Genomic DNA, 26,954 nt, shown 5'->3' on the forward strand with positions numbered 1-26,954 from the left:
TTAGTGTCCATAACAATTTTCATTTTGAAATTATCACTTTGTGCAACTTTAGTTCACTTAACTTTAACACATTGAGGAATTTCACTCATCACTAGTTCACTATGAGAAGACCACTTGTGTAAGGACAAGCCTCCGCGTGAGAGACGCTGTGTCATTCGCTTTCGTAGCATTACTGAATGTTTCTCAGTGGATGCTCTCATCAACAATTCATCTATGTTATGTGTCTTCAAAGTAGCTTCTTTTTCAGTTAATTCTTCGCGTTCACAATGTGCAATTTTGTGTAAGGTACGCATCGGTGTAAGTAAATCTCGTGTATCTTGTTGTGAAGGTGGATAAATAAGAAGCTCTTCATTAATGTTGTTTGTTTTCACAGGTTTGGCGCTTCCATCATCGACAAGTTGAAGTTTAGTATTTATTACTGCATGGTCAGGTAAGTAGTAGGGTTTTCTCCCATCTAATCTTTCTTTTTCTGTTTCAGGTACTTTTTCCGTGTGTAACTTCTCTTTGTATTTGTTCATGAATTTATCCCTAATTTCAGGTATTTTTTCGAGTTGCAGTAATTGTGTTAGATCAGTGTTTCGAGTGTGATTTTTCCTGTGTAGCTCTTCACAATGAATCTTTTCATTAGCCATCGACTTCTTCTCAGGTATGTACTCTTTTATGTCCCGTAACTGATCTACTTCAAACTCTGTATGTGCCACAACAATATTGTGTGGTTGTGCATCAGTTGGTGTAACTCTTCCAGATATGATCCAGCCCAGTCGGGAATTGAGAGCAATCAGGGAGTTGTGTCTTTTTATTCCATCTAGGATTATTTGTGCATGTACTTCTGCACCAAGCAATACGTCTATAGATCCTGGCTTGTAATATTGTGGATCGGCAAGTTTCATACATTCATGAGTAGGCCAGGTATCTTTAGAAAACTCTTGTGATGGTAACAAGGAGGAGAGTTTTTTAAATACGTATGCGTTGGTTGTGATTTGTGTATCTTCGTTTTCTTGTGTTGAGCAGAGTGTCAATTTCACCATAGAGTTTGTGGATACCACTGATGTGTCTGATATGCCTGTGATTTTGCCATCTACGTAAGTTCGATCTAGACCGAGGAGTTGTGCAGCTGATTCAGTGATAAGAGACGCCTGTGATGCTTGATCAATAAGCGCTCTTAGTGTGTGTGTTTTTCCATACTTTGAAGTAACTGATATCAAGGCAGTCGCTAAAAGAACTTGTGCGCTGTTACATGTGTTTGTGATGGTCTGAGTCTTCAATGTCACCGCTTCATCTTTCTCAGGTTCTTTTTCAGCTGTTCTCACGTTATCGTACGTAACGTGTAGTAAGGTATGGTGACGTCGACCACATTTCCTACAGCTTGTGATTGAGCGACAGTCTTTCAGTCTGTGTCCCTTGACTAGGCAATTGAAGCAGATCTCGTTTTCCTTTATGAATTCTTGTCTTTGTGGTATATCAAGTGCGGCAAATTCTTTACAGTGGCAAACATAATGATTCTTGTGACAAAAAGTGCATTCTATTGTGTGTTCTACTTCAGTGACAAATGATTTTACGGATGTAGCCTTTTGTGTTTGTGGTGGTGGTCGTATGTATTCTGGTTTGTATGTAATTTGTGACTTTGACATCATTTCCATTGATCTGAATCTAGTTTCTAAGTACGCAGATAGTTGTGTGAATGTGGCTATATCAGTAGAAGATCCAAGTGACTGTTCCCAAAGCTTGTGAGACTCCATATCGAGCTTTGCAACAACAATGTGTACTATAATCGCATCCCAGCTACAGGTATCAATCTCAAGGTTTTGCAATGAATTTAGGCATTCCTTTGTGGTGTCGAGTAAATCTTTTGTACTTCGAACACATTCATTCGATATTTTGTTCTGATTGAGTAGGCGATTCAGTATTGTGTTTACAATAATTCGTTTGTTATTGTAACGATCCTCTAACGTTTTCCATGCTGCGTCATAGTTTGCATCTGTGAGTGAGAAGTGCTTCAGTAATTGTTGGGCTTCTCCTGTTAGGCTAGATTTCAGGTAATGGTGTTTCTCTATCTTGGATAAGTCAGTGTCATTGTGTATTAGTGCTATGAATAAATCTCTGTAACTCATCCAATCATTGTAATTTCCGGAAAAAGTGGGTATCGGTATGGGCGGTAACTTTGTGCGTTTGATAGAAGTTGTGTCATTATTTGCAGCGTTTTCTGTTGAACACTGTTGTGTATCTTTCTTTGTGAGTTCTATCAAACAATCTTTGAGTAAAGTTTTAAGTTCTAAGTAATGTTCTTCCGCTGTATCGAAATTCTCGTGTATGTCAAGTCTTATTTCTGCTAGGACCTCATCTGTGACTGTATTATTGATTTCGTTGTATTGTGTGTTAAACAATGTCCAATAGCCTTCTAGTGTTTCCATCCGTGTTTCGATGTAACCCTCTGTGTATCTAGTCTTAGGCGTCTTCTTAGTGTTAGTTAATAGCTTAGCTATCCTTTCAGATAAGAGACGTTGTGATTGACAAAGTTTCGCCATAGTTGCAAATCAGTCCGAAATCAATAATAAAACTTCAAATTCTCAAAGCTCAAATTTTGTTCCAATTTTGTCAGAGTCCAAAATCGCAGAAATTTTTCTAAGTGTTTGAAAAAAGCACTGGGATCAAAGGTCAACTTCAAAACAAGTGACGATTGCTCTGGTACTCTTTTTACTTACCCAGAGATCACGACTTTACCACTTTTTCACTTTAGCACATTTCACATTTGTCACATTTTATTTATATTGCACTTTTTACATTTATCCGGCTCGAAGGACCAAATAGTTAAGTAAAACTCATTAGTATAGGTTCACACACAAGTTTTTATTAGAAGTATAGGAAGTCTTATATGGTGGTTGCTAAACACAACCATACCGCGATGTAGCATGTGTCACACCAGCGCCATCTAGTGAGAATCGCTGTTAACAATTTCTTTAAACACTTACACCTTTAAGATCATAATTCAATTTACACTTTACGCGTCTCTTAAATAAGTGCACGCAATAACATATCGCTCCGTTGGATATGTCGAGCAAACTGTTACTGTCTATAATAAAAACATAGTCAGTCATATTTTGCTAGAAATTTTGCATTTTCCGTTTTTATGTAGGTATTATATCTTCTTGAATGATCGTAAAGTTACAAACCCTGTGATTTCCAATAAGGTTTTTCACGTCTTATGTCATTGTTTTTATAAGTTATTCAAAGTAAATTACTCCCGAAAGCTTTAAAGTTGGTTTACTTTGTACAACTTATTCTTAATAGTTGAGTAGGTATTATACTTTTATAAGTTAAGTATGTAAAAAATATTCAGGAAATAAATAAAAAAGATAATTGTTTCCGTAAATGAAAGTATTCGTAAAAATTATACTTCGATGTGTCATTTTACTTTCGTATTTGTAAACACAATACGCGTATTATTTTTTGTAGTATCGTACGCATTTTGATCATCCATGCAAAAGATAGCATGCAGTAATCTCATATATCACCAACGTTAAAATTGGTGTCGCGGAAAATCTATGAATTACTAAATTAAAATTTTGTTATGTAAATATTTATGTATCTACCTGTAATAATAGTATATTTTTTATTAAGTATTTATACGTTAACTAGCTGTTCCCGCGAGCTTTGCTTCGCCTTAAAAAGTTTTCTCGTGTGAATTCCAGGATAAAAAGTAGCCAATATTCTTTCTCAGGGTCTAGACCATATGTATACCAAATTTCATTCAAATCCGTTCAATAGTTTTGGCGCGAAAGAGTGACAGACAGACACAGTTACTTTCGCATTTATAATATTAGTCAATATAGAAAAAAAGAAAATAGAAAATCGATCTGATCTTTAAATGATTACGAAACGATGAAACGATCCGAGACATATCATGAGTAAGGTTTTTTTTTTATTAATTGTAGGATTTCTTCAGATTCCAATGTACCTACAATTTTGCGAAATTAAATTTCTTAACCTAGCAGCATTTCTGATTATGTATTAGACACGGTACAGAATTATCTATTCCAAGTCAAATTATATAATCTTGATCCAAAGGTTACAAAGTTCAATAAAATTTATCCATAATTCATGCTATTTTTGTTTCTCCAAGCGTAATTTAGGTCGTGAGCTAGAATCTGTATTGATTTAATATTCAGAAATACATAATATAAATATTTACTTTAGCACTATTAGAATAAGGTCGCTATGTTATATGCAGTAATCTATCATTTTGTTACATAACTGAATGTAAAATATACCCAAATTACCTTTTATTAAATAAAATATATATAAGACAAATAAACTTGGGAGCAATGAAAAACATCCACCCACAAAATTCCGTTTAATACCTTAAGACATATAAATTATTTAAAAGCTAATTGCTAATATTCTGATGCGCGGTTTTTAAATGTACTTACTTTAATTTAATATTGCAGACGGCGTTGTTTTGGATTAATTTGGTGCTATATCATGTAAACTTTTTAATTACTCGCGAGGTCGCCATTGTATTTTCCCTTTGAAGATTTAAGTATCATATAGCTGAAATATACCTAATTATTAACTCGGTATTTGTATGTTTGTCTACAGGAGGAGCTGGAAACACTGCGAGTCAAACTGGAGAAGGTGGAGAACGAGCGCACCCTTTATAAGAACAACAATGAGAGACTCGAGACTAAGGTAAGCCCAAGTCCCTTTATAATACGAAATGTTAGGTATAAAGCTGATATCAAGGTTTTTTCTAAATATAAAAACTTGTTTAAAAATTCTATTTACCGTTTCGTGTAAATTGATTGTGACTTCTGTTATATTTTAAGATAAGACATTACCTAGAACATTTGTTTATTAAATTTCTACACAATATTGTCTTTAAATATTAATAAAAAAAGCTCAAACAGAAAACAGCACAAAGACCAATAGTAAAACAAGCTAATTAAATTAAAATGTCAAAGATTGATTTAAAAACTGGTCCTCTTTTCTTTATGAAGTCAACGACGCTTGGGAACCTAAACCTGAATCTTTCGAAGAGTTCAAAAAAAGAATAAACAAAATTTAAAAAACAATATCTCATATCCGGTTTTGCCGGCCGATGCACCTGTGGCATCGTCATTAGCATCAATAAAGTTCTTTATAATATTGTAATAAGTACATTAGACATTTATAACATATAGGTATAAGTTTTTATGGTTAAAGGTATAGGTATATACCAACAGTTATATATTATTTAAAAAAACAACGAGATGATGAGGATAATACTTTTAGAAACAATATTTCCTTAACATTAGATGTTATGCAATGTCCAATTATGTTTCTATTCAGATCGTTATAATAAACCAACATCATAAAGCACAAGTGCGATAAACTCCGATATCTCCATCTCATTCCATTACAACTCAATAAACATCATGTCAATGCAATCGAATGAAACAATAGGTTATCCAATTATCCTAGCAGCGAGATTAGTGGCACGGAACGCCTACGAAGCACAGACTGGGTATCCTTGAGGCGACGGCCTGTATCCAACAGCCAGCCAGTTGGCTGTTTGACGTGTACCCTAGCCTGTCGCGAAAAAATGAAATTTCGAATCTGTGGTTGATCTCTGTTCCATTTTCAAATGCATGTGAGTATTGACCATAAACATAATATTGGACAAATGGTGATAATACTGGCAGTTTTGAAAGAAAAACTACCTATACTTAGAGTATATTACCTATAGAAGACTTTATTATAATAAAAAAAAACATGTTTGTGTTCCATTTTAGAATGCAGTAAAAAACAAAACAATGTGAAATAAGGGGTTAATATTTTTTTGTTTCGTGTTTGATAGAAAATGGCTTTATGTAAGTTATATCGTTTAATCTTTAACTTAGCACTGATAGCATGAATTTAAGCACTTTACTAATTAGGTATTAGGTACAAGCTCACACAGGATACATAATTCTTCGTTAAAAACATAACCTATAAGCCATAGCCATAATATGTATTGCACGTAAGTAGTTAGTTCAGAAACGTTAAATTTATAGAATAGGTCGTAAACTAAACCAAACATACCTAACTTTAGATCTTATAGTAGATATCTACGAAATATTTTCAGCAATACATACAGTAAAAATCTTGACCTACGTACGTTTCACTAGCATGTACAAACAATTCTCACTAAATAAATCACCTGAGATCGTCAGTGGGTCCTTGACCGAGACATAAAAACACAAAGAGTGTTTGAAGCTCGTTACATAACCTCCGTGAAGGTCGACCGACTGAAAATGTTACAAAGAGAATGTTTTCACATTATAATGACTCACTGAATTGTTTTTTGATGCGGTCTTGAGACTTTAGTGGGAGGAGATCTATTTTATTTTAATTCTCCGTAGGTTCTGGTACAGACTTTCATTAAAGGTACCATTACATAAATACAATATTACTGACCTATGTTTAATTATTTTATGAAAAATCTGACCGTTATTGCTGTCTGAAATAGATCTCGTTAGATCGTAACCTTTTTGGCGTATTTTAGTAAGTTTCAGAAAAAAGTACTTAAAATATGAAAAAGAACTGGTAGGTAAAATTGCGAAAAACAAAATCAAACTTCAAATTAGAATGGAAGCTCGCTGGCAAATGTAGTAATAATAATTATACTGGCGCCGGCGCAACATATTCATACCCACGTTCCTACACGTAGTAACAAATATCAAGGATACCTACCTAGTCATAATGTAGTGATACGAGTACATTTACATTACACCAACAAAAAAACTGGAAGTTTAATAAATTACAGGTAATACAGAAAGCGACTAGCCCTAAATAATGAATAAAATATTATTATAAATATCGCGGGCTTGATTATAATTAATTTTCAATCGAAATTTTGCTTAAATCTAATAATATTTTTATATTGCAAAAACAGGGTAAGTACTTAATCATTTATCAAACCATCCTACGAAATACATAAGTACGTATAATATTACAGTGTTCTGTGTTATGTAACTTCTACTCCACCCATTCATGAAATTGTACTTTTTCTTAAACAATAGCGATTCAATGTCCAAAATTTATATTTTCTATCAACTGCAGATTAAAAATAACTTCTGATTTTCACCACCTGCACTGCCCAGCTACAGAAGCATTGTGCTATTACCAAACCGCAGTAGGGATCGACGGTTAAATACGTACTAATGGTTCCGATCTTGGCAGCGAGACGTAAGCTATTTATTTCCTATACCCACGGATTGCCCAATCAAAACGACTCAAATGATTTCGCTTTACGGCCGTCTTGTCTTGTTCGTCTATCTATTATTCTTTGTGTATTTATACATGATGCAGTATCAATTTAAGTATATTATTTTATTTTAGTATATGCTTACTTTATTAATTAATCGAGATCTATTATCCACAAATGCGTATTTTTACGACATATTTAGGCGTTTCCGCGGAAATCGGAATAAAAATGGTGGACATAATTATGTATTATACGTTACATAGTAACAGGAAGATAGAGTGACTGTTATAAGTACTACAAACAAAATTCCCCACAATCCCCACATATGTACCCTTTTTTGACGAAATAATTGATGTGTTTTGATCTCATGCATCACTCGCTCAAAATATTTAACTGTCAGAAAATTGTTTCATGTTTCATCAAGTAACCCAAATTACGCCATTGAACTTAAAATAAGCCTACATTACCTAGTTATTTTCTTTGCGCCATTTCTTTGGTTTTCATAATAATTATTCCAGATCTGTCTAACAAAGTCTAGGATTAATAACAGTTTAATTCGGCACATGTTTTCAGAAGTCTAGAACATAAACATGTGTTACTGAGATCTAGAGTAATGCGACCTATTTGTCTGGATTTGATATATTTAGGTAATTTAAACTCAACACGGGATAGAACTAGAAAATACAATATTTAGAAACCAAAGAGGTGTTAATTATTAAACACATTTGTCATCTAGATAAAAAAAAAATTAAGTAGGTACAATAATAGCACGAAAAACCATAAATATTAGGAATTATATAATATCAAGTGTCACTACTTAAATACTGTTCTTTCATCTAAGTACAATAGCTTCTAATGCTCGTGTGTTCCTATCGTTAACTTTCATGCTAGTTTCTTGAAATTGGGAATATGATGCTGTAAATTATTGTTTACAGCTCAATAGATATGTAACATGCAATATCTATTGGTTTTCTTTAGACGCAAATAACCAAATGGCTTCTGTTTTGGAATGACCTTCGTAGTTTCCGCGCGATCGTCTTATGCATCTGGTTGTTTTGTTTATCTAACTATTGACAGCATATCGGATCGGATGACCCATTTACAATGCAGCTGCTTGTTTATAATTAACACCCTTCCGATAAACACAAGAGATCGCCGCTTCTTTGCAAGTCAGAACGCGGATGCAACTCAGATTAAATATATTTTCGGTTTTACAAATGCACTTTACGAAAGGATCATCATCAGAGGCATCAGCAGTGACGTGGCGCGTCAACAGATTTTTCCTGAACGTCCGGTTGAGTTTTGAAGGTCTGTTGCGCACACGCGTGCACTTCTACGTAAACGAAAATAGTCGAGCGCCTGCGCCGACGACGGCCCGGCGACCGACATAGGGCAGTGTGGACGCGGGCCTCTCGCGCGCCGGGTCTATTTGCACGCGACGTCCCGACCCGCTCGAGACACATCGCTGCACCCGCCTGGGACATGGCGCTGCCTGCCGGCGGGGACCTCCGCTCACGCCCCGGCCCCCGCACCACCTAGCCGCCATGCCGCACGTCGAAGCCGCCACCGCGACGCAGCCGCTCAAGCTGCATATTCCAGAACACAATGGAACAGCTCACACCAACGGCACCTTCTCCCCGACGTCCAACGGGACATTCTCACCGGACTCCAACGGAACTCTGTCACCGTCTATTTCTATCGGACCGTTTTCACCGAACTCGTCAGGAGCTTTCTCGCCCAACTCCAATGGACCGCTGTCTCCGCCGCTCATCCAGGAGTCCACGGCCAGGCGACCACCTAAAGCACCGCAAGCACGGCCCATCTTACCCGTCAAGAAAGCCAAGACGCTACCGATCAATCTGGATGAAAAAGTGCCTTCACAAGCGCATCTTAATGGAAAGAGGCTGTTCGTCCCTAAAGCGTCGCTTAAAGAAGTCAAAGTGATGCCGCAAACTGCGCCTGTCCAACGGAGTACGGTGACAGCAAGATCACCGAGTCCAGCTTACAGAAGGAGCATGTCGTCAGCGTCGGTGGAGACGGGGTCCATCGCGGCGCTGGCGCGGCGGCACGGGCCCGGCTCGCTGGTGTCGCGCTCGCCCAGCCCCGCCTCGCACTACAGCAGCGTGCGCAGCGCCAGCCACTACTCCACGTGCAGCAGCAACGGCACCTACGTACCTCTCTCTCGCTCCTCCAGCATGTCTTCTTCTATCTACAACCGCTCGCCCACGCCGCGGAGGATGTTCCCGCAGACCAACGACAGCTACGACAATATGGACCTGCAGGAGCTGAGCTCGCGGGAGCAGGCGCCGGTCGTGTTCGACGCCAACCTGCAGTTCATACTCGGCGTCAACAAGCAGCCGGTCCGGCAGCGCTTCAAGCCAATAGCCGCACATCTGGACGAGGGAACCGCCTCCAACTACTTAAGCACGAAGATCGATAAGTTCCTCAAGAAGACGGACCACATAATGGATGAGTGGCGCAGACTGGGTCACAAGGACGATCCTGACTTGGACCAGTACTGTGACGGGCAGAAGCGGAAGATCGGGAGGTCGAAGTCGGCGACGAACATCATGATCAAGGGGTTCACGATGTTCAGCCGCAGCGGCAGCCGCGCCGGCAGCGTGTGCCGCGCCGGCAGCTCGCTGCGAGGCATCTCCGAGGACCGCACCACCGTCTCCGAGATGGACGAGGTGCGTCACTCACCACCATCAAATTAATCTATTTCAGTTCAATTGTTTAATAGATCCCGATGCAAATGCACGGCGATAAATAATGTTGAAGTGAAGTGGTTCGGTTAGCCGGGCTATAACCGTCGTTCGGCGGACGCCACTGGGTATTACAGCACGCCGCGGTTGCCAATACTTTTTTCACTGTTGACTTTTTACAAGTGCTTTAACAAACGCGTGAAATTCTTGGCAGTCCGTCATTAGATTGTTTCGCCAACTTTTTTCGACGGAAGTTTGTGTTTTGTTCGCAGTTATGAAATGTTGCGTATTTGTTGTATTTTTGCGCGGGACGCGAAACGGAAACTCTGGCGTTTTGGCACTGGGTTAAGAATAGACACAGTTAACTGTGTCTATGTGTGTTCAACCATAGAACAGCTTGTGTTGTGTAGAAGCTGACTGGACGTCGCCCACGCGTCTGTAACTTGTTCCAGTTTAGAATTGTTATGATTGAAATATAGCCGTCTTGTTAAAGTTTCATTCATGGCTCAAGTATCCCGAGCCGCTTACCCAGTTGATAAATCGCCTGGAAATGATATATTCGACTGCTTGCAAGCACGCTTAGATGTTTAATAAATAACACTGACGTAGGAACGCGTATAGTTTTGCTGACTAAATACGTTAGGAGATATCGTATCGCCATTTGGTTACAATCCAAATGATCGGAGTTATGCAATGAAAATATTCTGTAGTTATTTGGCGCTACCGCCGCTCCTTTCATAAACATGGCGATAAATCATTTTCATTGATATAACAATGAAGTTTGTGAATAAAACCTGAATTATTTGCAAAAGGGAAAGTGATTGGCAGCGGTCGAGCTAGTCAATTAAATTCAATTTAAACCATTACTAGCGGATTCAACTCATACTAGGAAAGTATCTACGTAGGAATATAAAATGCCATAAAACACCGTATATATTAATCTAACACTATAAAGAACGATAATTTCTGTTAACAATGAAGCTAGTATAGTTGATGCGAGTTGAAACTTATAAATTCCACCCTTTTCCTTCACGGGTTAATAAACTATTCACCTTATAAAATCATAAACATGTCAAATATTATAAGCCAGATGGAAATAAATAATGATGCTGTGTAAGTTATAGACAACAAATTGTATGTTTAAGTAGCACTTTCCGGTGCCGCTCTGATCACAGGAATCGTTTTATCTTTTTATAGTATCCGTTCGCTTTAAAAATAAATAAGTAGTTGGTCAGCAATCCCTGAAAATAATCTGTAATTCAGTTACATGTCTCCATTGCAATATTCAATAACGAAATTAAAAAGCTATAGTAAGCTGCAACTTTTGTTATACGACTTTAAAAAATCGCATTAAACAATTTACCTTCTCCATAAAACTTTTGTTAATCAAGTAACTTTTTACTATGAGAAGTTGTTTTTTTTATATTTAAAAAATCTTTATCTTATTAATCCGCGTTTGATTTACAATACTTACTTACTTACCACTTTAGAATAAAATATTACTTTAACATCACACAAATCAGACATATAAAAACCTACTTATAGACAAGAAACAATGCACAATAGGCGGCCTTATCGCTGAGAGCGATCTCTTACAGGCAACCTTATATATTACGGAAACAAATGTACCAAATTACTGTATACCCACAACGCCTGTTTATATATTTCTTCTCTTTCCCCCCAGCTATCAGAAGTCGGCGGCGAGCTGGCGGAGGAGCGCGCGGCGGCGTCCCACGCCACGGAGCGCGCCGACGCTGAGGCGGCCGAGAGGCTGCGCGTCGAGCGAGACAACCGGGACCTGGTGTCCAACAACCAGAGGCTGCAGCAGGTGAGGGCGGGATAGATAGTGGTTAAAGGTTTCATTTGGAAGGGGTTTAACCTAAAGTTTGGTCATTTGTATTGAATGAAGGAGGCAAGCCCTGGGTGGCACTTTCATATTTTTCTGTACGCAATAGGCGTTATTTTTGCACAACTATGTTGGCTAGCAACATTAATTGTCTATGATTATTATCTATGTTTTCTATATTTCATATCATTGTCTATGTTCAACTCTCTCTTCCGTTTCTGCTCTTCACACGAAAATACACGGATTAATCACAATTCCCGTTTATTATTACTCCCACGAGCTTCAAGCACCCCCAGGGCCTACAAACCAACCACATACAGTCCACTCCGCTCCAACTACTTAATTGCTTTATCATACCGTCAGTTATACTTTCAATATAACCTAGCTCTTATTAGAAAACCACTAAGTTTGTTCTGCAAAAATCGAATGTATTTGCAATCTAACTTCATCCTTCATCTTCAGACGACTACTGGGCTTTTAAAATGTCCCATTCCAAGGGCATAGTAAAACCCAACATCTGTTACATAAAACCTCTTTACGATACTCGCCGATCCAAATGGTTCACCATCAACTGACGGTAGTAGTACTAGTTCTAAGATCAGAAAATTAAGAAAGAAAACATTTATGTGATATGATTACCCGATTTAAATTAGGTACCTCTCACTTCACTACAATAACTACAACTACAATCTTCCATCCACAGGCCTCCGAGCGCCTCGAGCTCGAGCTCCTCCACTGGCGTTCCTCCGAAGGCACGGCGGAACCCTCCGACTCCGAGGGTTCTGAAGGCGAGCCCTCCGGAGACAAGTACCGGCGGCGCTGCGAGCGCGCCACGCGGGAGCTGCAGCTGCTGCGCGCGCAGCTGCGGCGGCAGCACGAGGACGACCTGGAGCAGCTGGTGGCCGTCAAGAAACAGCTGGAGAAAAAGGTAAGATTTTGATAGACAAAAGAGAAAGATAGGGCTTTAACAGAGAATCTGTGACCTTACATTGCAAAAACATCCCACAACTAGCAGGTATTCCATAGGAAAGAGCGCCATTTTTACCTGACCTGGAGCAGCTGGTGGCTGTCAAGAAGCAACTGGAGAAAAAGGTAGGACTTAAACACTCATTAGCTAGCTCTGATAGGCAATAGGGAATGATATGATAGGGCTTGAAATGAGTAACTGCACTGCGACCTTACAATGCAAAAATGTCTTCCCGATAAGCAGGTATTCCATAGGAAAGAGCGCCATTCGTGACATCAACGTGTATTCAAACCCCCTTAGTCGTAGACACCAGCGTAGCTCAAGTTACCAAGAAGTATAAGTAGGTCGTTTGCGGGTACTCCCCTCCCCTCGGAGGGTTCGGGGAGCGTCAGGAGACAAGTACCGGCGGCGCTGCGAGCGCGCCACGCGGGAGCTGCAGCTGCTGCGCGCGCAGCTGTGGCGGCAGCACGAGGACGACCTGGAGCAGCTGGTGGCTGTCAAGAAGCAGCTGGAGAAAAAGGTGGGATTATGAAGCTTATATAGGCTCTATAAAACCGCGGATGAGTTCTCACGCTCTCTATGGAAGACCTGCGAGTGGGAGGGAGACTGTTTTGTTTAGCCATATGACGTCGTATCGTAGTTTCGTGTTGCTGTACTCTCCTCGTACAGCTTCGTTAGTCGGTACATTTGGCCCTTATAAAACTCACAAACCACGCTGTTTGTTAGTTTGATAAATACCTAATTGATGTTTGTAAAGTATATGTTAGTATTTATCCGTCTCCTGTTTACAGGTTGTTTTTATCCTCACAAGTTCGGGACTTTTGTTTTCGAAATAAATAACACAAAAATAAACATGTTTCTATGTTGAAACAACTTTGGCTCGATTAATTTCAGCAAGTCGCGTGTTACATTTGATTAACATCCAAGCGAATACTTTATAAATCCCCAATTAATTACGTTAAATTACTCAGTTCGTTAATACATTGCCATTCTCATGTGCTACCTATATGCTCTTAAGATTTATAGGAATATATCACGAACATTACCATCAATGTGCAGTAATTTTGTGTCGTGTTACCATCAGGTTCTAACACAAGTTGCCAAAATTTTAGGGGGTAGGTAGTCAGTCAGTCCGTCAAGTCAGGTTAGGGCGAAAGGGAGTGACTTTGATTCTACGAGTTGCTTCTCCATAGAATTTTGTTGGGTCATGTAACCTTTTTCTATTGTAAAAGTCCCTATAGTCATTAATATTTTTCGGTAAGTATAGATTTCTCAAGTATTTTATAAAATGGCGGTTAAACACTACGTCAGCATTTTCTTATCTAGATCTTATTACGAGGATATCCCAACAATCCTTGGCCTCTCAGAAAATCTGATAAAACCTCACAGATACGATCATTTGGACACTTATCTGAGGCCCTTTTCTTGTTTGCACGTTTTATCTCTGAAACTTTACATTCTTTATCTCGTTCCCACGCGTAGTGTTAGAGAGATATGGCAATAGTGGTCGTTTATCTTGGCAGTGTCAATTATTTACTGAATTAAGAACAGTTGCTACAGATTTATCGCAGTTTTTAAATTTTCGTTTGTTACAGTCGACGCTATGAGGTTATAGTAATATGTTCTAGTATTTTTACATTATTTATTTATGTTTGGTTTTTGACAATGGGTGAAAATAGTGATAGTGAAGAGGTCAGTGAACTATATCGTGTAAAAGAAGTGGGATTTATGACAGATGGCGTTTCATGTTTTAAAGAATAATGTTGGCTTTCGTCCAAAATCGAAGTGTTGCTAAATGTATTCGATGAAAAATACCTCTATACGATTGTTAGTCGAATGATGCAGTTAATTCAAAAATTCCTTGGGTTGTCGCCAATTTTTTAACGGTGACAATTATCCAGATAAACGTTGTTGCCAGTGTCAACATTAAAACTGGAATTGTGAAATTTCCCGACTCAAATTATCAAGACTTTTAAAGTTTAAAAATTGTAGAAACTGTATTACGACTATATACTTACTTAACTAATAATAATAACTTGTCATGATCCTGTAAATAAAATTGATTTTAAAGGTATTTATTTGTATTCTGAAAATTAGCGACTATTGTAACAATAAATACAAGTAGGAAGCACTAGGAAGTCACAAAAAGTTTTCACTGAAAGCAACACGGCGTGGTATTTATGTAGGAATTTCACAACAGTATCTCACCAGACCCTATCCATTGCCCGCCAGGTGCAAGATGCGTACGAGGAGGTGGAGGAGCAGCGAGCCGTGGCCGCGCAGTGGAAGCGCAAGCTGCAGAAGCTCACGAACGACATGGCCGACCTGCGCTCATTGCTAGATGAACAGGTATGTTGACAATAAATTGAGGGTTGGTTTAAAGTTTAAAGCACTTTTTTGCTATAATTTACAAGATATTGCAAAAAGGGTACAAAGCAGGAAGGCCAGCACGGGGCGCAATTACGACGTGACAAAAGTTATGCATCACGCTCACTCACATCGCGCAGCCTCAAGAGCGAGAGAACTTTTGTCACATCTTGCGCACCGTGCTAGCCCATACTTACTATACCACTTTACAACATTCTGTATATTAAGTAAACCTGGTAACATCAGTCTGGCGATATTTACAAGATTTGTCTTGCGGTGACCATTTTCAGAATGTATCTTAGACCATCTACCTAGTTACCTAACATTACACATTTGATCAGACAAGACGAGTAGCTAAATATTTCATCCATGAACCTAACCGAAACGGAATTAAAGACGGATTAAACGGAATTTGTTAATTTTACTAAAATTTATATCTGATCCTTATGTTACTCACAGATAAGACAACATTTTCAACTCAATTTATCTTGACAGACATGCCGCAACAACCTACTAGAGAAGCGCCAGCGCAAGTTCGACGCAGAACTGCACGCGGCTCAAGAAGAGCTGAAGAGGGAGAGGGTTGCTAAGGAACGCCTGTCGCGCGAGCGAGACCAAGCACACGCCGAGAAGTACGCCGTCGAACAGAGCTTGACTGTAAGTGACGTTTGTGTGGAGGTTGATTGTGATTGGTTGATGTAGTGGCGGTGTTGATGCAGCTGTTATGTGATTGGATAAAATGTTATGTAGCCAGCAATTTAGGTTGAGGTTGTCACTTTATGGTAATTAATAGGATCTTGTTCAGCAATAGCGATAGGTAGCGTTATATGTGTATGATTTAAATATAGGTAGTGCGATATGGATCTATCCCTGGAAATAATGGTAAATAATCTTCTACTTCAGTCTGGAGCCTATGGATGCCCATGTCCTGAAGTGGATTATTTACTACTTACGGACTGTCTATACGCAAGAGACATCAAAGCCATGCGAACCTTTTTAACCACCTTTTCCCTTCTAACCCAACAGGAAGCCCGTCTAGAGCTCGACATGAAGGAAGAAAGGCTAGCAGCAGCTACCAGGGAGCTAGAAGAGCGAGGCGGTGGCGGCGACGAGCTAGCCGCTCTGAGGAGACAGCGGACGGACCTGGAGAGACGCGTGCGCGACCAAGAGGAGGAGCTGGACGACCTGGCTGGACAGATACAGGTACCAGGGTGTAATAGCAACTAGGAGGTTGAGCCGCGTATTACATGGAATGGTGGATTTTTGCTGTCATGACAAAGGATTAAAATAGGCTAAAGTAACATTTTTAGCAAGGATATCGTATTTTTTCTGTTTCTGTACCGCTCTATAAAATGCTTTGTCGTATATACTGCTTTCCCATAACGTTTCAGTCAACAATCTACGCAAAAATATGGTATTTAACCTATTTTAACTCCGACATTCTTTCCCGAGTCCGCGTTCTAAGCATCTAGAAAAATCTCAAACTATGTATGTTTTTACGCGCCAACTTAACCACCATGTTCTTCCCCCAGCTTCTAGAAAGCTCGAAGCTTCGCCTGGAGATGCTGCTGGAGCAGCAGCGCAAGGAGGCGCGGCTGGAGGCGGCCGCCAGGGACGACGAGATGGAGGAGACAAGGGCCAATGCCGCTAAGAAACTTAAAAGTGAGTTTTAACAATTATAAGCACGTGGCTATTGCTACTGGGATTTGTTTGAATTGTTTTGTACATTGTGTAAAAAAAATATACTACCTATATGCAAACATGCCGCAATCCTCATCAATATCCCGTAATCCTTCACGTATACCTCTCCCAAACGCTTCAATTCGCTTTCCTCGGCCATTCTCATCCAGCTAACTTTCTAAGAGCATTTTCTACACTATGCTTTTTTCAAGTATATGACTAAAACCTCTTTTTCCTCCTTCCAGTGCTAGAAAGCCAGCTGGAGAGCGAGCACAACGAGCGCAGCCTGCTGGTTCGCGAGCGGCACGAGCTCGAGCGCCGTTTACACGCGCTAGAGGACGCCGCGAGACACGACGCCTCGCTGCAGGCCGCCGCCCAGCACGCGCTCAAGAGGTGAGGAAGTAAAGGAATAAAGATGACGGAAAGAGAATGGAGATTTAGCATCTGCTGCAAGTGAAAGAGTCTGTGCCAGAGTACTGCTGCGGGTGTAAGAGAGCTCCTGGACTAAAGTGTGTAGTACAGCATGAGGTATTCTTGGACTTTTGACTGACTTTCGTTTAAATTTAAAGGTAAGTACAGCTTCTAGACTATAGCAGTGTAAATCGGGATCCGGTGGATCCGCCGCGTAGATTTATGAACTTTAACTCCCTACACATTTGTTTTCTTTCGCTAATACGTCCAATACATTCTTCCATTCACGCCAAACCACCAAACTTACACACAAACTTCCATAATTCTGCAGGGACCTGAAGCGGTACCGCGCGCTGCTTCGCGACGCGCAGACCATGCTGGAGCAGAAGGAGAAGGAGGGAGGGGGCAAGCCGCAGATACGACAACTGAAGAACCAGGTCCGTACAATACTTTATACTGCTTCTTCTTCTTCCTTGCCTTATCCGGCTTTGACCGTCATGTCACTCCATTTTACCCTATCTCCTGTCATATCCTCATTCACTCCACACTCTCTCTTATATTCTTTCACGAATAAGTACTTTATTACTATTGGTACCCAATATAACAAGCATTTCTATGCTTACTTTATTCCATTCGTGACCTTTCCTGGACTGCATTAATTTACTATAAAAATCGCGAAATATGATTGATTCGGCACAATCAGCGATGCTCGCTAACATCACCTAAAATTCTTTTTTATTTTTACTTGTTTCCTTGTGAAGTGAGAATGCTCATTTTTAACACCTTATAATAAATTGTCGTTTTAAATTGCCGTAATAAGTAACTACGCAACAAAAACGTACCGAAAATCGAACATATGTTAAGTAAATGAAGAAATGAACTCCACTATTCTCACCAAAAATAACATTCAAAATTTGTAACCCTTCCAGGTGGAAGACCTAGAGCTAGCGCTCCGAGCCGCCACCAAGGCCAAGCAGGCCGCCGAGGCCGAGGCCATGGAGGCCACGGCGGCGCTGGAGGAGGCCACGCGAGCGCGCGGGGAGGCCGCCGACCGCGCCGTGGCCGCGTCCCGCGACGCCGCAGCCGCCAGGGCACAGTTGGATGACGCGGAGGAGGAGGCTGCTGAGGTATGTTGATGGAGCTATTTATGTTTTTAATGGGAAAGAAAACCAAGTGAAACTTTGGCAGCACCGGCGAGTGTGCCTTTCTAGGTTTATTGTTACTATGTTACTATGAGAGGGGGGTCAGGTTTCTCTGACCAATTACATTGTTGGGGAGAAAAAATGGTGACAGAACCAACCAATTAGAACTGGGGAATTAGGCACAGTCGCCTAAGGCGCCATCTGTAATTAGTTTTTAGTTTTTCTCCCCATTGAAGGAGAACAATTAAGGCATCTCCCGTCCCGGCGTTGCGATCCATTCGTAGCCGAGACAATTAATTTCAGGAATTAATCATGTAGTCTAAAATAATATTAAATCAGTTTATCGTTTGAAAAATACTTTTATATAGATACCGTAATAATAAAACTGCTAAATTGTACATAGTTTATTTTTTACTACTTTTTATTTATTTATTTTTATTTATTTTATTTTAGGAAAACTTACAGCACAATTTGAAAGTATAACAGTAAAAGAATGAGCAGAAAAAGGCCTTTTACAAGTTTCCACTGATAGAAATAACTTAATAATATTTACGCTAATACAAAGTAGTAAACTAAAGTAGGTACATTAATTATCTACGCCTAATCAAACGTACTAAACTGTTTATATGTAAAGCTACAAGATGTTTAATAACAATTATTACACTGTGAAAATATATAATAGGTACATAAACTCTTAGACATCAAAAAAGGTACAACTTAGAATATTTCTCGCCTTATTAATGCTTGTATTAAATATATCAATGTCCAAATTATTCGATACGTGGTTAAAGTTGTTGCAAGCACGCCATAGATACGAATTCTGTCGGTAATTGGTAGACACCGTGGTGTTACTGAAAGTCGGATTGAAGCGACGGGAACGATTCGGAACATAAAATTTTAATTTTTCCAATAATTGAGGACAATCAATTTGGCTGGTGGCAATTCTTAGGAGGAATAATAAATCACAAATTTCACGCCTGTTTATTAATGGTAGAATGTGAAACTGGCGGCAACCTTCCTTATAGTTTTGTAAGGGATACCTAACACGATGACTTAAGTACCTCATGAACCTTTTTTGTATACGTTCGATGCGATCAATGTATACCGTATATCTAGGGTTCCACACCTGTGATGCATACTCTAAGTTACTTCTGACATAGGTGCAGTACAAGATTTTAAAGGTTTTTGCCTGTTTGAAGTTAGTTGAAAGCCGCATTATAAATCCAAGAGCCTTGCTTGCTTTAGCCGTAATCGCATCAATGTGGGCATCAAACAACAGCTTCGAGTCATGGATTACACCAAGGTCTTTGATTTTACTGCCTCTTCCGATGGCATGACCTTTTAAGAAGTAAGTAGTTAAAGTAGGTTGTCTTTTTCTAGTGAAGGTGATGGTAGAACATTTTGATGGATTTAAATCTAATTTATTGTCGTTACAGTATTTATCTAGGTTATTTAAGTCATTTTGTAATAATATCATATCATTTTCATTAATAATAGGTTTAACAATTTTCATATCGTCTTCAAATATGTAAATACTAGAGTTACTAAAGCACGAATCAATGTCGGAAATAAACAATAAAAATAGCAAAGGCCCTAATATAGAGCCTTGTGGCACACCACTTGGTATTTTAACCCAGTCTGACTGAAAGTTACTGGCCACGACAGCCTGGGTGCGGTTACTGACATAAGACGAAAACCATCTGAAGAGATTTCCACGAATTCCCGCCTTGAAGAGCTTGATCAACAAGAGCGAGTGGTCAATACGATCAAACGCCTTGCTATAATCTGTGTATACGACGTCAGCCTGGTAACCTTGGTCCATTGTTTCCGTAAGTAACTCATTATACAGTAAGAGATTTGTAACCGTAGACCTACCCCTTAGAAACCCGTGCTGAGTAGATTTAAAAACCGTTTTAAGCGCCACATTAAGGTCACGTTGTACAATTTTTTCGAAAACTTTTGCTATTATGCAAAGCTTGGAAATAGGTCGATAGTTTTTTACATCATTTTTTGGCCCCTTTTTATGGATAGGTGACACAAAAGCTGCTTTCCAAATATCTGGAACCTTGCCCTCTTTAAGTGACTTTTCAAAGAGGAGGTATATGGGAAACGAAAGTTGTTCAGCACACTTTACTAAGTAAATAGGAGGGATTTTATCAGGACCGGCGGATTTACAGATATCAAGTCTTTTGAGATGGTTATGTATAATTGATTGATCTAGTTGAATTGAGGATATATGACAATCATGGTAGAGGTTCTCAACTTCACCAGGAGAATCAGATGGATTTAGTTTATCAGGCTCTAGAAAAGTGGAATAAAAGTAATCCGAGAATAATTTACAAATTTCATCACCCGAGGAAGTTATGTTGCCTTCAAAGGTCATACAACTGGGCAAGGAGTTAGTTTTGGCTTTGGATTTTGCGAATGACCAGAATGTTTTTGGGTTGAGTTTGATTGACTCCTCAACTCGGGTGATATAAGCGTCGTAACATTCGGTTTCCAACATTTTAGCTCTACTTCGTAATATACAGTATGAATTAAAATCTGAATCTGATCTGTAGTGATCTACGTCATCATGTAGCTATCTATACTGGTTATAATGAAATCCTTTTACTATGGAGCCAATGCTATAACCCGGAATACTGTTCTCATGACCAGTAAAAGTATTTTCGGTTTCCCGTATGTAACAGAATATTTCTTTCTTTCCTAAGCTTTTATATCAAAACTCATTCACTTTACGTCTTAAATACCTATTTCTCCCTGCTTTATAAAATCAACTCCTAAAGCCATTTTCTACACACAGCTACTCAAGAAATACCGCGCAAGCACGGCCTCGCTCTGCGCGGCGCAGGCCGAAGCGCGCGACATCGGCGCGAAGGCCGACGCCGTGGCCGAAGAGGCCCGACAACTGAGGGAGAAGCTGGCCGAAGTGACGTCACGACTCGCGCAGGCCGAAGCGGGACATAGTCATGGGCAGGCCGAGGCGGAGCGGAGACTGGAGATGAGGAATAAGGTTTGTTTGTTTGTTTTCCGTAGTGTCTCATAACTTTGAAATTACTCTCTCGCTAATACCTACCGATAAAATAATCTGTTTAAGTGTGTTTCATACCCGAAAAAAACATTTTTTAAATATAGTTACCTATTGTTTTGATAATTGATTTACACATTGTATAATATTATAAGCTCTTCACTGGTCTTTTCTATGACTGGATGGCTCTAAAAAGTGATCTATTACCTGATCCATTGAAGTTAGTATGGGGCCTAGAACCACAACTCTGGCCCGTTTTGACGAACTCTTAAGGCGAAAACACACTTACACAGAAGCAATCGGTTTCATACATTTATCATAACTTGTCGCGACTCGACACGTGCAAATTTGTTTTCGCCTTTAAAGTACCCTCCACTAATCAACAATAATCCATATTTCCTCACCCACAGGAACTCGAATCCTCCCTAGAACTAGAAGCGACGGCGCGCGCACGACTCGAGGGGCAGCTGGGCCGCCTGCGCGAGGCGCACGAGGGGCTGGCCGCGGAGCTGGCGGCGGCGCGCGCCAGGGAGGCGCACGGGGCCGACGAGCTCAGGAAGATTAACAGGCAGTTGAGGTGAGTGCGGTGCCACCAGGGCTAGTAGCACGGGGCGCATTTAAAACGTGACGTAAGTTTTGCATCGCGCTCACTCACATCACGCAGCCTCAAGAGCGAGCGCTCTAGCCCTTCAGGTATTGGACAACGGACACGGATTTATAAAAGTAAAAATGTTACATTTAAGAAACTATGCAAAATTTAGAATCTTCAAGAACGACTGCAGCTGCATAGCAACGACGAGCTGAGAAAGATTAACAGGCAGTTGAGGTGAGCTGGTAGAGGATAGGATGTTGGACGTCAATTCATTAAAGAGCAACGATGAGCTGAGGAAGATTGCTGAGAGTGGGATACCACCAGGTATTAGACAACGGACACCAATTCATAATAGGAAAGATATTAAATTAAGAGACTATGAGAAATTTAGAGCCTTCAAGAGTGACGAGGCGCGCGCGAGCTGCATACATAGCAACTAGCTCTAGAGCTGAGGAAGATTAATAGGCAGTTGAGTTGAGTGTGCCGGTTGTGAGGTAGACCGGGATGGTGGTATTGCATATAGGTTGACAAGAGGCTCGACACTCGGGTGGGCTGGAGGGGCAGCTGGGCCGCCTGCGCGAGGCGCACGAGGCGCTGGCCGCGGAGCTGGCGGCGGCGCGCGCCAGGGAGGCGCACGGGGCCGACGAGCTCAGGAAGATTAACCGGCAGTTGAGATGAGTGCGGTGTTGCATACGGTATTACTAGATCGAGCTAAACCGTCGAGTAAAACCCGTCTGACTGAAGATACAGTGCCTGTAGTTTATGGCCAAGTCGTCGGGAATTACAGGTCACTATAAATATAGGTATCACGTAGTTCTATAAAACCCATGGCATGGACATTTCGTCCACATATTCAGAATTGATCTATCGAGCGGGACGCGCCGTTTAGCATTCACCGACGTTATTGGACAACGGACACGGAAAGATATTACATTAAGAGACTTAGAGCCCCTGGTGTAGACCAGGGGCAAGTAGTAGTAGTACTACTTACCCATTTTGTCCACTTATAGGTTTTATGGATGATAACTGGTTGGTAAACAAATAAAATGTAGCTGCCGCGTATATTGGTTTGTGCGTTCTAATTGGGAGTTTTCAATGCATAATTCAGTGAACAGGAGCAATTCCATATCTATTTTAGGAAAATCTACGAACGGATGATTGAATCTTATTCCATTCTCCATCTGCTTTCATCTTTAAACATAAACATAGTTACTACAGACAATTAATCCATAATTTATTAACACCCGACAGAGACTACAAAGAAGAGATCTCCTCTCTCCACGGCAAGCTAAGCGAAGCTACCCGCGCTCGCGCCTCGGCCGAGGCGGCGGCGGCGACGGCGGCGGCGGAGGCGGCGGCGGCGCGCGACGAGGCGCGTCTTGCCGCGCGACGCGTGACGGCGCTGCAGGAGGCGATAGCCGGGGATTTGTCGAGTCCCGGGGATTCGAGGGATACTGACAGGTGAGCTGATAATTAAAGGCGAAAGGTTTTCAGTATGTGTATGTTTGCCTCTCTTTCATGCAAAATTACTGACAGGTTAGCTGATATAATTATACTAATGTTACAAAGGCGAAAGTTTTCAGTGAGTTTATGTCTACTACTATTTCATGCAAAAACTGTTGAACGGATTTAAATGTTAGGTACTTTAAAATAATATAGCATACATAAATACTATTTGAATAGCCTATAAGTTACTTTCTAACCCAAAATAATCACTCAAATTCACACGTTTCGATTCGTTTACTAACAGACCTTTGTTAACAGCCTGTATATACCATTGAACTAATAATACTAGATATATAATATATTATGCTAACATGATTGATTTCTGTTTCGCAGTGAGAACGACAGCTACAGCTCGGACGAGTCGATCGGCACGTTCCTCGCCAACCACAAGCTGAGCCCCTCCGCGCCCTCAAGGAACAGCGTACAGTTGGACTCACAGAAGTAAGTACCTAATACACTTTATATCGTTACATCATCAGGAAACAACGAGGAAACAATCTTGCATTTATAACTCTCCTTAAGAGCGTCGACACGCAGTTTTTACACCGTTTGTGGAGTGAAATAGCGAGAGAGTCGCCACCTAGCGGTAAATACCCTGTACTACTCCAGCGCCATGCGAATTCGCGTTTAGTTTTCTGTGCTGTAATGGCGGGAACTATCTACTCCCACTAGGCCTTCAGTTATTTATAAGGTCCATCAAGCTTCCTACGCTAGAATTGACTACTAAATTTTTTTATAAAATAATGTATAAACCTCCAGTTTTTTTTATTTTTTAGTATTAATTAACTTTAGTCTAAAGCTAATCCCCACCCCTTCCACAGATCTCAGAGCCCGGAAGGCCGCCAGAGCCGGTCGAGCGTCGGGTCCAACTCGAAGCCGGTGTCCCCTACCAAGGAGGCGCTGGCATAACGCGCGGGGGGGGCCCTCGCGGCCATCCCTTCAGCCATTTGCGCCGCCTTCTGTGCGCGCCCGCAGCGGACCGCCTCGCCGACCGTTGTCGTTGACACGTATTGAGGAAAAAAAGTCAAACGTCAAACTTTCCCGCCGTTTTAAACGTCAGCTGTCAAAATGCTGTCAGGTAAAAGCGCGCGGTTCTTCCGAGGTTAATCTGTGGAGAATGTTTGGATTTGTAATTGTTTAGAGGTGATGTAGTGAATGTGTACGCAAATCTATTTAAACGCTGAATTAAATGTATTCAATAGTAATCAGCTGCGATAGTAATGTTTAGCTATCTCTCAGTATTAACTGCTCAATGAAATCAAAAATCTGTGTAACGGAATTCCTACAAGAGGCTCAGTTTTTACATTTTTACACACTTTTTAATCGACTTCTGTAGAACAAGCTTTTAATGAATTGATATACATACACTTTAATGTCTTTTTGCATAGAAAGATGGCGCTAGTAGTATCGTTTTAACAAAACCATTCCAAAAATACCTACATTGCTTTCATGAAAAGCTAAAGTACAGGCTTAGTAACATTCTACTAGCGCCATCTATGGACACGCGAAAATAGTTGCCAGTCTTATAGATTTTTAATGAATTAGATTGTAGATAAAATATATTATGTATTATTGGCACTATTCTGTACTTTCTTTGTAAGCTGTCATAATTTAATTAACTTAATTTGCGTGTCTAGAGTGCATAGGTTGAGACATTTCTTAATTTATAATAAAACGAAAGTAGATATTTGTTTAGCGAATATTATTATCAATGAGTTTCATCATTGGGCTGACAAGTTTCCAGCCAGTGTAGATGTACGATGTGGCGACAAAATAATGTTTAGGTTCTTTGTTATTTAGTTAGCTAACTTGTGTAAATAAATAGATTATGCATAAACATATTATTTAATTTGTAATATTTGTGTGATCAGACTGTTATTCTATGGTTTATTTGTTACATGTGAGTTATAAAATTGTTGCTTTATGGTAGAACATTCAATACATATCTGATAGGCGAATAGATGTTTTATTACCCCCACTCTCTTTGAATAGTTTGTTTAACTTTATATCTAGGTACATTAGCGGATATATTAATACTTCTTTACCCATTGTACTACTCATCCATATAATTATGTAACTCTATTATATCAAAATTTCATCTATGTATAACTTAAACCTTATAATATTAGCTATGTGTCTGTACCCACGAGTATATTGTGTATGTGGATGTATGTATGATAATGTGATGTAATATTATTGCATTGACTACTGTTTTTTTTCAAATGAAATTATCTAAATAAAGTAATTAAAGTATAAGACTTGTTATTTTCTCTACTTGGTCTATTTCATACTAATTTCACAGTCATGCACGATCTTCAGTTTGTACAGTTAAGGTGCTTCTCTGATTTAAGATTCCACAAATATGTAAGTGCGGACATGATGAGTCAAAGCCGCAGTAAAGCCACTAAACGAAAACCAGTGCGTGAGCGCGTAAAAAACCGCACGCTGAACTAAACTCTCGAATGGCGTGCGTAAGCGGCCCCTAGACGATCAATTATATTGTGCAATATAATACAACGGTCTAGGGTTAATATTGAAGATTGCGCAAAGACCATTTGGATTCAAAACGTGGATGGTGAATTTTGCGAACGCATGTAAATTCAAAAACGAAGTAATCCCACAAAACGCAAACACGTGCGTGAGTGCGTAAAAAACCCGCATCCGTGCGTCTCTCGTCACGCCACAGGCACCGTATTGCGTGAACTTAGTGGACACACGTATAAGTCAAAGCCACAGTAAATACACAACACGCAAACACGCGCGTGAGTGCCTAAGGAACCCGCATCCGTGCGTGTGTCGACAAGCAACACGCAGCGTGATGCGGGTTTGTGTGCGAGTTGCCTAAATCAATTCACATAGCCATAGACTATTTATATATTAGTCTGTGACATAGCAAAGACGATCGGTCACGCATTAAGCGGCCCTTGGACGATCAATTCCATTGCGCAATATTGAAAATTGTGCAATATAAGACATTATCTAGGTCTGATATTGAAGATGGTGCAATGATTGAACGAAAGTTTGAGCATAAATTGCACAATTTTTTCTATTGCGTCGTGTAGGGTCAAGGGTCAGTATTGAGAAATATTTTTTAGTCTGTGCATACATTACACACGGCTCATAAAGGAATTTTAAAACATTGCATAATTTTCAGATCTTATTATTGTGCAATATAATTGACCGAATGCACTCAAAACGCTATTCAATCTTATTGCACAATTAAATATATTGTACAATGTTATTGTAGGTTTAGGGTCCGCCTAAGGAGCCCCTAGACCTAGGCGATCAATTATATTGCGCAATATTGACAATTGTGCAATATAATTCATCGTCTAGGGTTAATATTGAAGATTGCGCAAACGTCATTTGGATTAAAAAATTATTGCACAATTTTATTGTAGGTCTATTGTTCCGCCTTACGCTGCGTATTGCTTGAACGCATGAACTCTGTGCCTCAGTAAACTGTGGGTAGAATTGAAATGCATGAA

At 40.1% G+C, this 26,954-nt stretch overlaps 1 protein-coding gene across 6 annotated transcripts in view; it reads left to right on the forward strand.

Annotated features, from left to right (window-relative positions):
• The window catches only part of LOC105384284 (unconventional myosin-XVIIIa), a 172,907-nt gene extending 147,185 nt beyond the window's left edge, over positions 1–25,722 (forward strand). For all 6 annotated transcript variants that reach the window (XM_048626289.1, XM_048626288.1, XM_048626290.1 and 3 more), the window contains 15 exons: positions 4,597–4,686; positions 11,612–11,755; positions 12,477–12,701; positions 14,973–15,089; positions 15,603–15,764; positions 16,134–16,310; positions 16,640–16,769; positions 17,033–17,180; positions 17,530–17,635; positions 18,128–18,325; positions 21,144–21,353; positions 21,779–21,945; positions 23,212–23,421; positions 23,800–23,907; positions 24,288–25,722. In XM_048626289.1, coding sequence (XP_048482246.1) covers positions 4,597–4,686; positions 11,612–11,755; positions 12,477–12,701; positions 14,973–15,089; positions 15,603–15,764; positions 16,134–16,310; positions 16,640–16,769; positions 17,033–17,180; positions 17,530–17,635; positions 18,128–18,325; positions 21,144–21,353; positions 21,779–21,945; positions 23,212–23,421; positions 23,800–23,907; positions 24,288–24,375 — 2,280 coding nt within the window. In that variant the 3' untranslated portion in view covers positions 24,376–25,722. The remainder of the gene's footprint in view (positions 1–4,596; positions 4,687–11,611; positions 11,756–12,476; positions 12,702–14,972; positions 15,090–15,602; positions 15,765–16,133; positions 16,311–16,639; positions 16,770–17,032; positions 17,181–17,529; positions 17,636–18,127; positions 18,326–21,143; positions 21,354–21,778; positions 21,946–23,211; positions 23,422–23,799; positions 23,908–24,287) is intronic.
• Positions 25,723–26,954: the final 1,232 nt, after the last annotated feature.

This window comes from Plutella xylostella, chromosome 16 (genome assembly GCF_932276165.1).
Source record: "Plutella xylostella chromosome 16, ilPluXylo3.1, whole genome shotgun sequence".
Classification (NCBI taxonomy): domain Eukaryota; kingdom Metazoa; phylum Arthropoda; class Insecta; order Lepidoptera; family Plutellidae; genus Plutella; species Plutella xylostella.